General features: G+C 29.0%; 1 protein-coding gene across 2 annotated transcripts in view; it reads left to right on the forward strand.

The window, feature by feature from the left end:
- BRINP3 (BMP/retinoic acid inducible neural specific 3) overlaps window positions 1–13,226 on the forward strand; it is a 502,228-nt gene that overhangs the window by 376,045 nt on the left and 112,957 nt on the right. For both annotated transcript variants that reach the window (XM_051998758.1, XM_051998759.1), the window contains exon 7: window positions 12,180–12,402. In XM_051998758.1, coding sequence (XP_051854718.1) covers window positions 12,180–12,402 — 223 coding nt within the window. The remainder of the gene's footprint in view (window positions 1–12,179; window positions 12,403–13,226) is intronic.

The raw sequence follows: 13,226 nt of genomic DNA on the forward strand, positions 1-13,226 counted from the left end.
AATGAAAACAATTTCTCATTAAAGTTAATTATAAGTAATCTCTATTTTTAATCAAAAATCTTTTATAAAGCAATTTATACAGATGATTATATTAAATATTTTAACATATAAAAATGGCTTCAAGTAATTGAAATTTTTACAAAATATGTTTAAGCATTCACCAAAAATATCTAATGTATATATCCCTATGTATTATGCATTATACTATGTGTTATGGGTTGTTTAAGAAAAAAATAATAATAGTAATGATTTTGGCCCTCCCATGTAGGAGGTTATAAAAGATTGTTAATATAGAATTGAAAAAAGCTGGAGTCATTTTGAGCATGTTTCTAATTATTTTGTCTATAAAAGTTAACTTGATTCAATCTGTTTTGTTAAATAGTCATATTGAATTGTTAGTTTTAGGCAAAAGACTCAACGTCATATATAGACTCAGAAAAGAAAATTAAGATTCAGTTGAAAGTTGTATATTTTATAATTAGACAGATAGATAGATAGTTACTATCTTGAAAACTACGCTTCTGTGTAATATAGTAGTTACAATGACATTTAAAAATAAGAATTGTCATTTAAGAATTAAATATGTTTCTATATTTGGAGATCCATCTTTCCTTTATAGAATTTGATTTATACTACCAAATGAAAGGATTACTTTTATAAACTAAAACCAATTCACCAAAAGATTTGAGGAATATTAACAAAGTGGCATTACTAATGCTAATTTTGTGTATTTTTTGTTTCCTATGGCTTCATATGTGGTTTATCTGAAGCCACCCCACTTCATTTTAATTTAATAGTTACATCAAGTGAGAATATGCCCAGTCAATGAAGATATTTGCATAGTTTTTTGTGTCACACATTCCATTTGCATCTGATGAAACCATTTCTCAGAATAATGTTTTTAAATACATAAAATACATTGTATTACAAAATAAACCAATTATGCTGAAACACATACATACACACACACACACACACAATAATGAGAAAAGTCTTTGAAAGTTATCTGAATAAAGGTAAGAGAATAATTTATGACAGAGAAGAGTGGTTTTTACTTTATAAAATTTTGTTATTCTCTATGGATGCTATATAATAATCTTGAGTTTCTTGGAAAGGGAAGCTTTTCTAAAATTTGAGACAAATATAGCTTTCCATAGCACTGCTGAGGAGGAATTATAATGGGGGAGAAAGAGAGCAGAGACCTTAGATTCCCATAGGTTTCTTTGGACTTTCATCCCTTCTTTGGCCACAGTAGACCTAGATTTTAAGAGACCCAAATATTTTGGACTCCCATATTCTCATCAGTATCCTAAATGATGATCCCAAAGGAGCTGGAATCAATGTGTATCATCAGAAATTACAAAAATGGATACACACTCATCATACTGAAAGAAATCTTCCTGAATACCTCATAAATAAGAGGAAAAAACCTCAGTTACCCACAACTTGTGTTACCCTTTTGGTATAGGTGCTTTATTACCTTTAAGTTGCCTATTGTAGTTGCATTGGATGTATCACAGCTAGTCTGCTGATTTTCTGGCTTCTGAACCATGACAGAGTAGCTAACACTGCTGTGTTTTGGCAAAGAGCCTCCCGGTAGATTCCCCTAGCACACAGGTACCACACAGCCTAGAGTCCCTGCATTATCCTTGTACTTGGTCACCTCTAGAATCCTAGAATTGTAAGAGATTTAAGTTTTCATGCAGTATTCAATCATTACTTAAAACATTTTATTCTATTTTTGGATTGTTCTAACCATTACCAAATGGCAAAAATTGCCAAGGATGACAAAGTAGTGATGGGATTTCTATATTCTATATTCTATCCATATATTTTATGTGGATAGTAGGACTATCTACATTAGCAAAACAAAGTTTCATTTAAGTCTTGAAGCAATAAAAAAGTCACTATCTTCATCTCAGAAGGCAACGAGAGTTTAAATAGGTTTCATTATAATTAACCTGGAAAATATATCTAAGAAATTACTTATTTTATGAGAATTATTATTTGAATGAATTCTCCTGTTTGTTCCATATCCATTGTATCAGAAAAGTGATTCAATTTCTATGCAAAACAATTCTTATAATGAACTTTAATCAACACATTTCTTTAAATATTTCCAATTATATTGACCCAAATTCAAACTACACTTTAACATTAGAAATTTTTAGAAAGTATCTTTACTTGGAGAATAGTGGTGAAAGAAATAAAACTAACTTTTGGAAGTAGTCTAGGAATCTCAAAATTAAATTTTAAAAAGTCTTTGGGAATTCACATTATAATTATTAATTTTCCAATAATTTTGTAAGACTAATAATTACATACTAGTCTTATTGTGCCTGACAAAACTATAATCAATTTAAAGAAGTAGTTTTCCAAGTCTTCACTGTTTCATGACCAATATTCATATTCTCACCCCTGTGGAGGTGTTTCTGTTTTAATAAAATGAACAGGTGCAATAGTCAGTGTTCCTCCAGAAAGCCAGTAGCTAAATCAGTTCATCTCATAGTCCAGAAATTAAGATGTAGCCAATCAGAACATTGAAATGTAATTGCCTCATTTTCAATCTTAAGTGCATTATGTGCCTCCTGCTAGTGTCACACCTGGCAAATCTACTTATTAAAGTTATGAGAGGGAGAGTTTGCTGAGATATTTTGAACATTATCTTGACATTGTAATAAAGAAAGGAAAGTGGCAGGCATGATCTAATTCAGGTGATATCTAATCAGTTCAGTTTATACTGTTATTCTTGCAAAGATGATAAATCAATTCACCCTCAGAAATATTATAAATTATTCTGTTTTGAAATCTATATAATTTAAGAAGACTAATATATTTAGTTTTTTTTTTCATTTTCATATTATTGACCATATTTGTTGTTTTTATTTGTCTTCACACAACACATTTTCTTCTAATAGATAAAATCTCCTGCCTAAACATTTATGAAACATTTATATGAATTAAGAGTATCCTATTCCTTCACTTATTTTATAGATAAAAACCCTTAGGGGTATTGAACTAGTTAAAGAGTGTCTTAAGAGATAAAAAAGCAGTTCATTTATCAATCATTATTTCTAATTTCTTAAGTATTAAAAATTGACATTTTCCCTCAATGCTTCATAGTTGATAATAAGAAAATTAATTAGAAAGTACTTTGACCTTTTTTATGGAAGAAAAAGTGTGAACACGAATTATTAAACTGATTGACTAATATAAAAGATAGATCATTCAAAAAACACCATGCCAGATAAGGATATATTTAATTTTAAAAAATCTTAAAGGTAAAGTTTGAAAAATGAAATTGCTTTATAAATAATGGGGAAAATGTGTTTATATGATTATATCAATAGGTTCAAAAAAGCTTTTGATGAAGTACAACACTCATTTCTATTAAAAGCATTTGAAAATATAGGTATGGAATTTTCCTTAATTTGTTAAAAAATTAAAAAGCATTTGTTTCAACTAACAGCAAGCATTATTTATAATTGCAAATAATTTTTGAATAAGAAAAATAATGACAAAATTCATTTGAAAGAACAAAAAGTGAAAAATATCAAAGGAACTAATAAAAATGTAAAGAAAGGAGTTTTAGTAGTATTAGACCAATAGAATTGTCAGTAATTATCAAAACTATCTGTCCCTGGCTAAGAAATTGAAAGGTAGATTAATGGAACAGAGAAGACATACAATTTAAAGCAGCAAATACATATTTGAATTTTGTAGTTGACAAGTGTGAAGGCAAAATTTTTGAATGAGAATTCACTATTTTGAAACATTATTGGGAAAACTAAAAAACCATATGACAGAAACTGGCCATTTGCTTACTATTTATTACTTACTATTTACCAAGACAAGATATAAAGAGAGATATTAAAAGAAAATTTGTTGAAGATCATGGAACATATTACTTATCAGATTTAGGTGTAGTTGAACAATTTATGAATAAGCAAGAAAAAGAAGCAAAATGAGGTATGAAATGATAATTTTGATTACATTAAATAAAAAAAAAGTTTTTGTACAAATAAATCAATGTTCCCAGGATCAGAAAGAAAGCAGAAAATTGGGAAAACAATTTTTATTGGCAGTTTCTCAAATGCTTTCAAATAAAATATTTTTCAAATAAAAGTCTTATATCTCAACTATATAAAGATATGTGTGTATGTATGTATAAGCAGTTTGTCAAATATATAAGAAGTTATTCCCCAATTCAATTGGTCAAAGCACATGTATAAACAGTTTTTTGATGAAGAAATCAAAACTCTAGTGTTATGAAAAAATGTTTTAAGTTACTATTGATTAGAGAAATGCGAATTAAAACATCTCTATGATTATTTTATATGTATTAAATCAGCTAAAATGATTGAGGAGAAAAGTGACAAATATCAAAAGGGATATTGAAAAACTAGGACACTAATTTATTGTTAGGGAAATTGTGAAATAATCCAACCATTTTAGACAAAAATCTGAAATTGTGCCCAAAGATTTTTTTAACTGATTATACATTTTGACTCATCAATATTACTACAATGTACTACAATAAAAGCAAAATTGTTTTTAGAACAACTGTAAAAAAATAAATCATTTTGACTATTATAAATACCCAAAAAACTACACAGAACACATAAAGAAAAATATACAAAGAACTGATAAACAAAAATATGTAAATAATTTCTCACACACATGCATATATATATATATATATATATATATATATATATATATATATATGCCTACACACACACACACACACATATATACATGTGCACATACTTGTATTAAATGGCAACTATTTCTAATATGGCAAGGAAAGGGAAAAGAAATTTTCATGATTACTTTATTGTATATTTTAAATGAATATCAAATGGTATATCATAAATTTTCAGATGTATATACAATTTTTTTGATAGTACTATCTTATGCAAATGCTTGTTTTATTGCATAAATAAAAAATAAAGCAAAATGACAAAGAAAGATGAAAAAAATTATCTCCAATGTTGAACATATCTCTGTGAGCACATAATATACTGTTTTTCATGTGAAAATTTTTAAAAATTAGCATAATTTTGATATTACATCAGAAATTTTCATAGAAATTAATATTTTGAGAATTTGTATTGCTTAAATCTTAAAGTAATCAAGCATGTTCTATTTGCTTTCTTCCCCTTTTTTATCATTTCATTTTAAAAACCTATTAAAGTTTTTTTATTGCATTTGTTTTTTTTTTTTAATTATAAGGTTTTTTTTTCCTCTGATATATCCTCCAGAATCTTACACTGTGAATTTCCCTTGATAACTGAAAAAAGCACTTCTTTCTGACACCTAATACTAAATTCTATAATAATAATCTCCCACTTTTTCAAGGAGAATGCTGGTTTCTCTGATTTCTTTTCCAGATTAAATATAACAATATAGCCTCTGACTTCATGAAACTGTGTTTTGATTTATATTATTTTAGTTATTCTGTACATTGTTTTTCACCTTGTGATTAATTAGTAATCAGTCATCAAGCATTTATCGGGAGTTTTTCATTTTGTCAGGCATTGTGTTAGTGTTAGGGTTCCGAAAAAACAAACAAACAAACAAGTTTTTGTTCTCAAGTAATCTATTTCCATGATTATTTTTCAGAATTCTTTGTTCTGTCATTTTTAATGCCATTGTAGTATTTCATTTGTTCACCCACTCTCCCAAAAAGATGATGCTTCTAATTTTTGCTACTGAGTTTCTTTTTCAATAAAATTTAACTGGATTCCTAAAATGATAATCGACAGTTCCATAAGTGCTATTAGACTGGCATAGGAACATTAAAAAAATAACTATTCAAGTCATGACATTATATTCATTATTCAGAAGAGCAAACTCTAGACTCAAATATATTTTTACCATTGGGCCCTATTTTTCATAGTGTTTATAAAATAAGATTCACTTGTAGTAAATGACCCATAAAAATTATTCAGTTCTCCGGTGGTGTTCTTCAAAAATTGCAAGCTAAATCTGCTACAATCCCTTGTATTGCCCATATTTTTTGACAGTGAATACCTGATAACTTTATTGGTAATATACAAAAAATTATTTCTAAACTCTTCTGTAAATTTTAGATTTACTACTTTTTCTTTCAAAACACAAGCAACATTTTGATGAAGAGCTGTTATTTTCATAGGTTCCAATAAAAATAAATATTGCTTAAAACTTTTTTGGGGACTGATAGTGAGTGGGAATAGATGAATTAAGTAATATATCAGGAACATCTGAAAATCATTGGAACATAAGTGTAAATATATTTTCATTTCACTACTTTGTTTTGTTCTAAACATTTGAAGCATGGTATATTTAAACTATATGTCTTTTATAAATATCTTAGTAATATGTGAACAATAGGGAAGAAACCTTTTATTGAATGTTTATTTGGTAGCTTGAAATATGAGTCCTATTGAAGATCAGTCACTCAGATAACAATTTTAGTAGCTTTGCAATTTGTGATTTCAATTTAATATAGCCAGTAGTGTTCAATCTGCTATCACTTTTATTGCTAAGATTACACTGGAAAAATATTGTTGTGAGGGGAAAAGGTGATATTACCATGTTTTTATTATTAAAAGTCTCCATTTTTAGATAATATCTAGACTATAAAAGAAATTAAGTTTTTGAAACCTGTGATGTCATTTATACCTTGTATAACTTGCTCTCAAATTGCCATCTTCACACTGCAGGATGTTGATTTCAAGAATTTGCTATACCAAATATTATGATTTTTCTGCTCCACTATTAGGTTGTTACTTTTTCCTGTGAATGTATACATTTAAATTGATCACTGGCAAATTCTTAACCTATATCTATAAGAATGAAGCACATAGTCCTTATTGGAAGTCGAAAGACATTTGGTAAATTCTTAAATCTAAATTTTGACATTGCTTTTATTTCCTTGAGCTTGAAATTCTTTGGTATTACTATTTCATATATCTAATAAATAAACCTCAACAAATGAAATATTGCATTTCTCTTAAATACTAAACTTATCTAAAGTTAATCTTAGCTTGAAATAATGAAACTTTAAAAGGAACAATTTTATCTCTCTTTTTTTTGTTTGTTTGTTTTGGATATATATTTTTTTAAATACTAAACATAGTTGTAACTTTTAGCTTATTTCTTCCTCAAGAAGATTGGGGTTGTGACTTGCCCCCACTCACAGGGCTAGTAAATGTTAAGTGTCTGAAGTGAGATTTGAGCTCAAGTCCTCCTAACTCCAGAATCAGTGCTCTACCCACTGCACCAACTTATCATTTCTTTCATTCTCTCTAATGAATTTTTTTAAAATTCACGTCAATATCTTTTCACACTTAATGCCCATTTATTCTATTATCCTGGCATCACTTTTACTATTTCTCTAATATACAGGATGGGATATTTAAAATTAAGTTTTGTAATATTTTAAATTATGAGGTAGTGGGTTTCATGGTGTCCCAAAATATAAATGTATACTTTCCACATGTGTGGAATTGATTCTGTAATTGTAGTTATTTCAACATTATTTTCCTATATCTAAAAGAAGCATCTGCCTTTCTCTTTGACCCAAGTTTCTTTCAGTGTGATCTAGAGTTTAAATTCACATATATTATTTCACAAATTGGCTCATTATTTCTCCCCCCTCCCAGAATTCTGGGAAAATCTCCAAATATAGTTCACCTCTCACTTCCCATTAAGATTCTTAGCACCTTCCCAAGTTCAGAATGATCTGAAAGGAAACAAAATTCACATTGTAATTTAGAGTACAGTTACTGTAGGACATAGAAAGATAATAAAACATAGTATTGAACCTACCAAGTGTCTGGGAGTGACTGGCTCATTGCCACATTAATGAGGTCTGAACTCACAAATCAGTTCATACCTTTATTTTTGCCAAGGGAACTGTTGTACTCAGGAATATCACAAATGGCTGAGGAGACTTCAAAGTATCTGGCCCAGATGTCATCAGTTCTAATTGGGCAAGTCAGTATTGTTTGCTTTTATGTCTGTTTTGTGTTGGTTTTGTTTGTTTGTTTGAATTATTGGTTTCCTGGTCCTTATAATTAGTTTCAAGTAGATAGGGGAAGAAATGTCTCACCAACATTCACTTCAGTTACCAATTCTTTATACCTCTCAATTGGATTTTTTCCTCTGATAATGATGCTAGCCTTTCTAAGAGTTACTCAGGTGCCAGTTCTAACATAAAAGGTCCACGTAAATGGTAGAAAGAAAGTGTAGAATGTTTATTGGCTACCTATACTCTACCCATCATACTGCATTATTAATATGGGTTCTCTCTAGTCCAGTTGGCTGGTGTACCACTTGGGCAGTACTCTCGATTATTGTCCCTAGAGCTGCTTTCACTAGAAATTAGGAATTTCCAAAGAAGGATACCATCTTACATAAATAACGAATAAAAGAGAGTGTCATATACAGAAACTTTGAGATGTTTACTTTTTTTTTTATTTTTTAGAAATAAGAAATCAAAATCTAGAACCATTGCTGGATCTTAGCTGTAGAGTTGGAAGGGAAGTTAAAGTACCTAAGTCCACTTTCTTCATTTTATAGGTGAAGAACTGAGTCCTGTAAAGGTTAAGTAACTTTGTTCAAGTCATATAGCAGAAGGATTCTACGTAAGGTCCTGTGATTCCAAATTCAACAATCTTTAACTGAAAGGTGACACTGCCTCCAAATAAGGACTAACTACAGTGAAATTGAATTGGCCTCATTATATATTGTATGTTTAGTCATTACATATTACATATTTGTTATGTTGTTTGTTTAGCAATTACATGTTACATATGTATGTATATACACACATGTTAAATAATTTCATATTATAAAAAGATACCCATCTTTCAGGTTATTGTGAAGACAAAATGAGATATTTATAAAGTGTTTTGAGACTTTAAAGTATTATGCAGATGCTAGTTATTATTATAATTTGCATGTTAATGAATGCCTTAGAATGAAAGTTCCATTTTTATGATGAAAAATGTTATATACCTTCTTAGAAAGAACTGATGGAAACTGAATGCAGATCACAACATATTTTTTTAAAAAAACAAAGTTGATTGTGTTTTCTTTCACAACATGACTATTATAGAACTATATTTTGCATGATTACACATATATAACCTATATCAAATTGCTTACTGCCTCAGGAAGGAGGGAGTTCAAAAAGAAAATGAGAAAAGTTGGAACTCAAAAATTTTAAAAATGATAAAAGTTATTTTACATGCAATTAGGAAAATAGTAAAATATATTAAAAAGAATGTGAGTTCCTTGAGGGTGGGAATGGTTTTACCTTTCTATGTATCTTAACATGTTTGCATAGTACCTAGTACATAGTAAGCAAGTAAGGAATGCTTCTTGTTTTATATGATATTTTAACTGTTGACTAATTAGTCAAAACTAAGTTTAAATATATATTTTCAGGCCTATGCCTAAAAGTAGCAAAACCAAGAAGATACAGTCTCAATAAAATTACTTTTAAATTTTATCAATCTATCACTAAAATTTTTTCCCCTAAACAAATCAGATAGTATAGGTGCTAAGTATTTGAAATCTAGGAAATAACAATAATCTTCATGATTTTTAGTTCTACTTGAATGGCATTCTTGACAGTGACTTCCAATAATTTAGCTGAAATTTGGCAGCCTCAGGAGAGAACCAACTGCTTCTTAGTATCTCTCATGTTCTAAATTCATCAGTCCTTGGCTTCTTCCCTCGCTTACTGCTATCACAGAGAGCAGCAGGCTATCATGAGATTAGTCAATTACCTAACATCTGAAGGTAGTTAAAGGATATGAAAAGACTTTTCTGAAGAAGAATCAAAAACTTTTAATTAGAATATAAAAGACAATACCAAATAACTAATCTAAAAATACTAATAAAAACAAATTTTCACTTCATGTCCAACAAATTTGAAAAGATGGCAAGAGTTGGAAATATTGCATCAGAAAGATTGCCACAAAACAGTCACACTAATTCAGTTTTATGAAGATAGGAATTTGATCTGAGAAAATGGGAAAATATAAATATAATAGAAGGTGACTTACCCATTTATACCTTTGAACTCAGAGATACCCTTGTTAGTCATGTACCTCAAAATTGTAAAATTAAAAAAGAAAAAGGTTGTTTGTGATATTTTTATATACTAATATGTGCATACCAAATTTGTTGTGGTAGTTAAAGCTCTATCAGTGAAGAAATGAATAGGCTGTGATACATAAATATATGGGATAATATTGTTCTGTAAATAATAATGAATACAAGTAATTCAGAAGATATGGGAATTCAGGAGTGAATTAATGCAAAGTAGCATAAACAGAAATAAAGAAACATATACACAATAAAAATAATGAACAATAAGCAAAGAACAATGAAACAGTACAACATGATGAGTAATTTTCATCACTAATATTTGTTCCACAAAAGAGATAAGGAAATGTACTTTTGGGAGTGTGTGGGTAGAGAAGTGGAGTATGGAATATTATCTAACCTGTCAGATGCAGACATTTGTGTGGGTGGGTTTTATTTCACTATTTTTCTGAAGAAGTTTACTAGATGTTAATACTTCAAGGGGAGTTGGAAGGATTTGTATAAACTATTATGATATAAAAGCAAGATGCATAAAAATATATATTGTTTAAAATGTGAGAATGCTTTGAGTCCTATAAAGTATTATAAGTAAATGTAAGATGCAACTATTATTGATGTCAAGTTGTTTTCCTCCTAGTTAAATAATCACTTAGCAACTTGCCAGTTATTAGTTGATTGCAAACCTATTATTTAAAAATAACTGCTTGTTGTGTGACCATGGGTAAGTCACCTAACCCTAATTGCCTTGCCAAAAAGGTAATAATGATAATAATAATTGGTCCATTTAATAAAAGAATTTGACGGATAAAAACATTCTTTCTTTTATATAGGCTAAGCAACTTGTTTTACAGATAAAGAAACTGAGTCATAGAGATTAGGATATATTTTCAAAATCACAAAGCCATTTTAGCAATGGAGCAATGATTCGAGTTCTGATTTTCTGGCCATCATTTGAATGTTTTGGCTATCACACCCATATTTGTTTAATTTAGCTGTCAAAATCCCTTTTCCAAATCTGACTTTGTAAATACAATATGTTTCTAATGGTGCTCCAGACCTGATTAATGATATGAAAGTTGTGGTATAAGTCTTTTATTATTTTGAAATATGAAAAAAAACTTTGTTATTGTATGTACTGATAATGCACAATCTTATTCTCTTAAAAGATAATGAACTTCATTAAGAACATTGTGAAGTTCTATATTCATGTATTTCTCTTGAAAATATCATGCAGCAATATACATTAAATCATAAAAAGATATTCCAATATCTCAATTTTTATAGTCATTTAATTTTTAAATTGTTGCATCCCTCTGTATTCCTACAATTTGTTTATTAAGCAATCAATCATTTTCACAGTGGCCAGTTAGACTGGATCATGGTTGACAAAAATTAGAAGATGAAAAATCTTACTAATTTTTTTTCAATGTATGACTATGTAAATAATATATATTTTAAATCATTTCATGTCTTGGCATTTTTGGATGTGATTGCTTGAAAAAAATATTCAGATTTCTTACTGGATAAAATTTTCTCCTTAATTCTGAAAATGCTGAAGGTATTGTAACAACCATGATACCTGCACTAATTTGAAAAGAAAGTATTCCAAAAGAATTTCTCCTATGAAAGCATTTTTTAAAAAGATTATTAATGACAGTATGGTATGTGGAATACAGACTAATGGCCTTTTCATGTAGAAAAGAGTTTATTCAAATATATTCATATCATGAAAATAGGAGACACAAATGACATACAAATTACTTTTGGCACAGGCGTTTTCTTTTCATATGCTATTTAATATCACTTCTGCTTTCATAGATTTATTATAATATATATATATATATATATATATATACACACACAGAAAGAAGGAGAGAGAGAGAGAGAGAGAGAGAGAGAGAGAGAATGAACTATGACACGATATTTGGTGTTACTGTGTTTACATTCCTATTATTTTAGTTAATCCATACTCAACAATGAAAGCAAATGATTGTTTTCTATTCATATCTAAGATTGTTTACTAGAAAAAATAATGGTTTCATCATTAAAGTGTTTATTTTTAACCATTTTTCTAGATGAATTCAAATTCTTTATGAAAAGGCTCCCCATGAATTATTTCCTCAACACATCTACCATAATGCATTTGTGGACAATGGATTCTAATTTTCAGCGTCGTTATGAACAACTGGAGAACAGCATGAAACAACTTTTCCTCAAGGCGCAGAAAATTGTACACAAGCTTTTTAGCCTTAGTAAGAGGTGTCATAAACAACCACTCATCAGCCTGCCAAGACAAAGGTAAGAAATGTTTTGACAATCTGGGAAACTGGGAGCATTGTTTTGACATTGAAATCTACTTCAGATTTCAGGTATGGTAATTAGCTTCATGCACACTGGCTTTTATATCTTTAATGACGAATTGACAGCAATGTGTCCTCCAGTGCATAAGAATGATTATTCTGAGATATTCCCCAAAGCAATGGTACAACAGGAAAACAAAGGCTCTCAACTCATTTGTCTTTATGTGTGCTATCAGAATCAATAAATCATGTGTAGGTAGTCACCAGATAATTCTTTAGAAAAAAAAAATAGATCACCTTACAAGCAAAGAATGAACACAATAATATTCTTACTTTTTCCTGAAATGGAAATGTTTATTATTATTCATTTTGAAAAATTAAAAAAATATAAAATGTTTATTATATTTAGTAATTCATATTGCACAGATCTTTTGTTTTCTCTGTTTTCAGAAAATTTCCCAAGCTTTCATGCAAAGATGGAAAGTTTTTATGTGGGGGTGACAAATTTATGTTGCTTGGCTCCATCTTTTGCAAGAAAAATAGGATGTACTTTTGTTTTAGATTTAGCAATCTTTTAGTGTAACTAAAAGTATTTTTATTTATCTGAGTTCAACAAAGCAAAATAAACAACAACAAAAAAAAAAGTTCCAAAGAGAAATGCTGCCTAGGGTGATGAAGCTATAAAGCTCTGTGTATAACATATGGCATCTTTGTACTCATATCAGGTTAAATATGGAAACTTCAACTTGATGCCCAAATTACTAAGGAAAGAAAGATTAGGAAGGAATCAATGCAATCATATTTCTCTTGAAAAAAAAAAAA

Source organism: Antechinus flavipes, chromosome 4 (assembly GCF_016432865.1).
Source record: "Antechinus flavipes isolate AdamAnt ecotype Samford, QLD, Australia chromosome 4, AdamAnt_v2, whole genome shotgun sequence".
Lineage (NCBI taxonomy): Eukaryota > Metazoa > Chordata > Mammalia > Dasyuromorphia > Dasyuridae > Antechinus > Antechinus flavipes.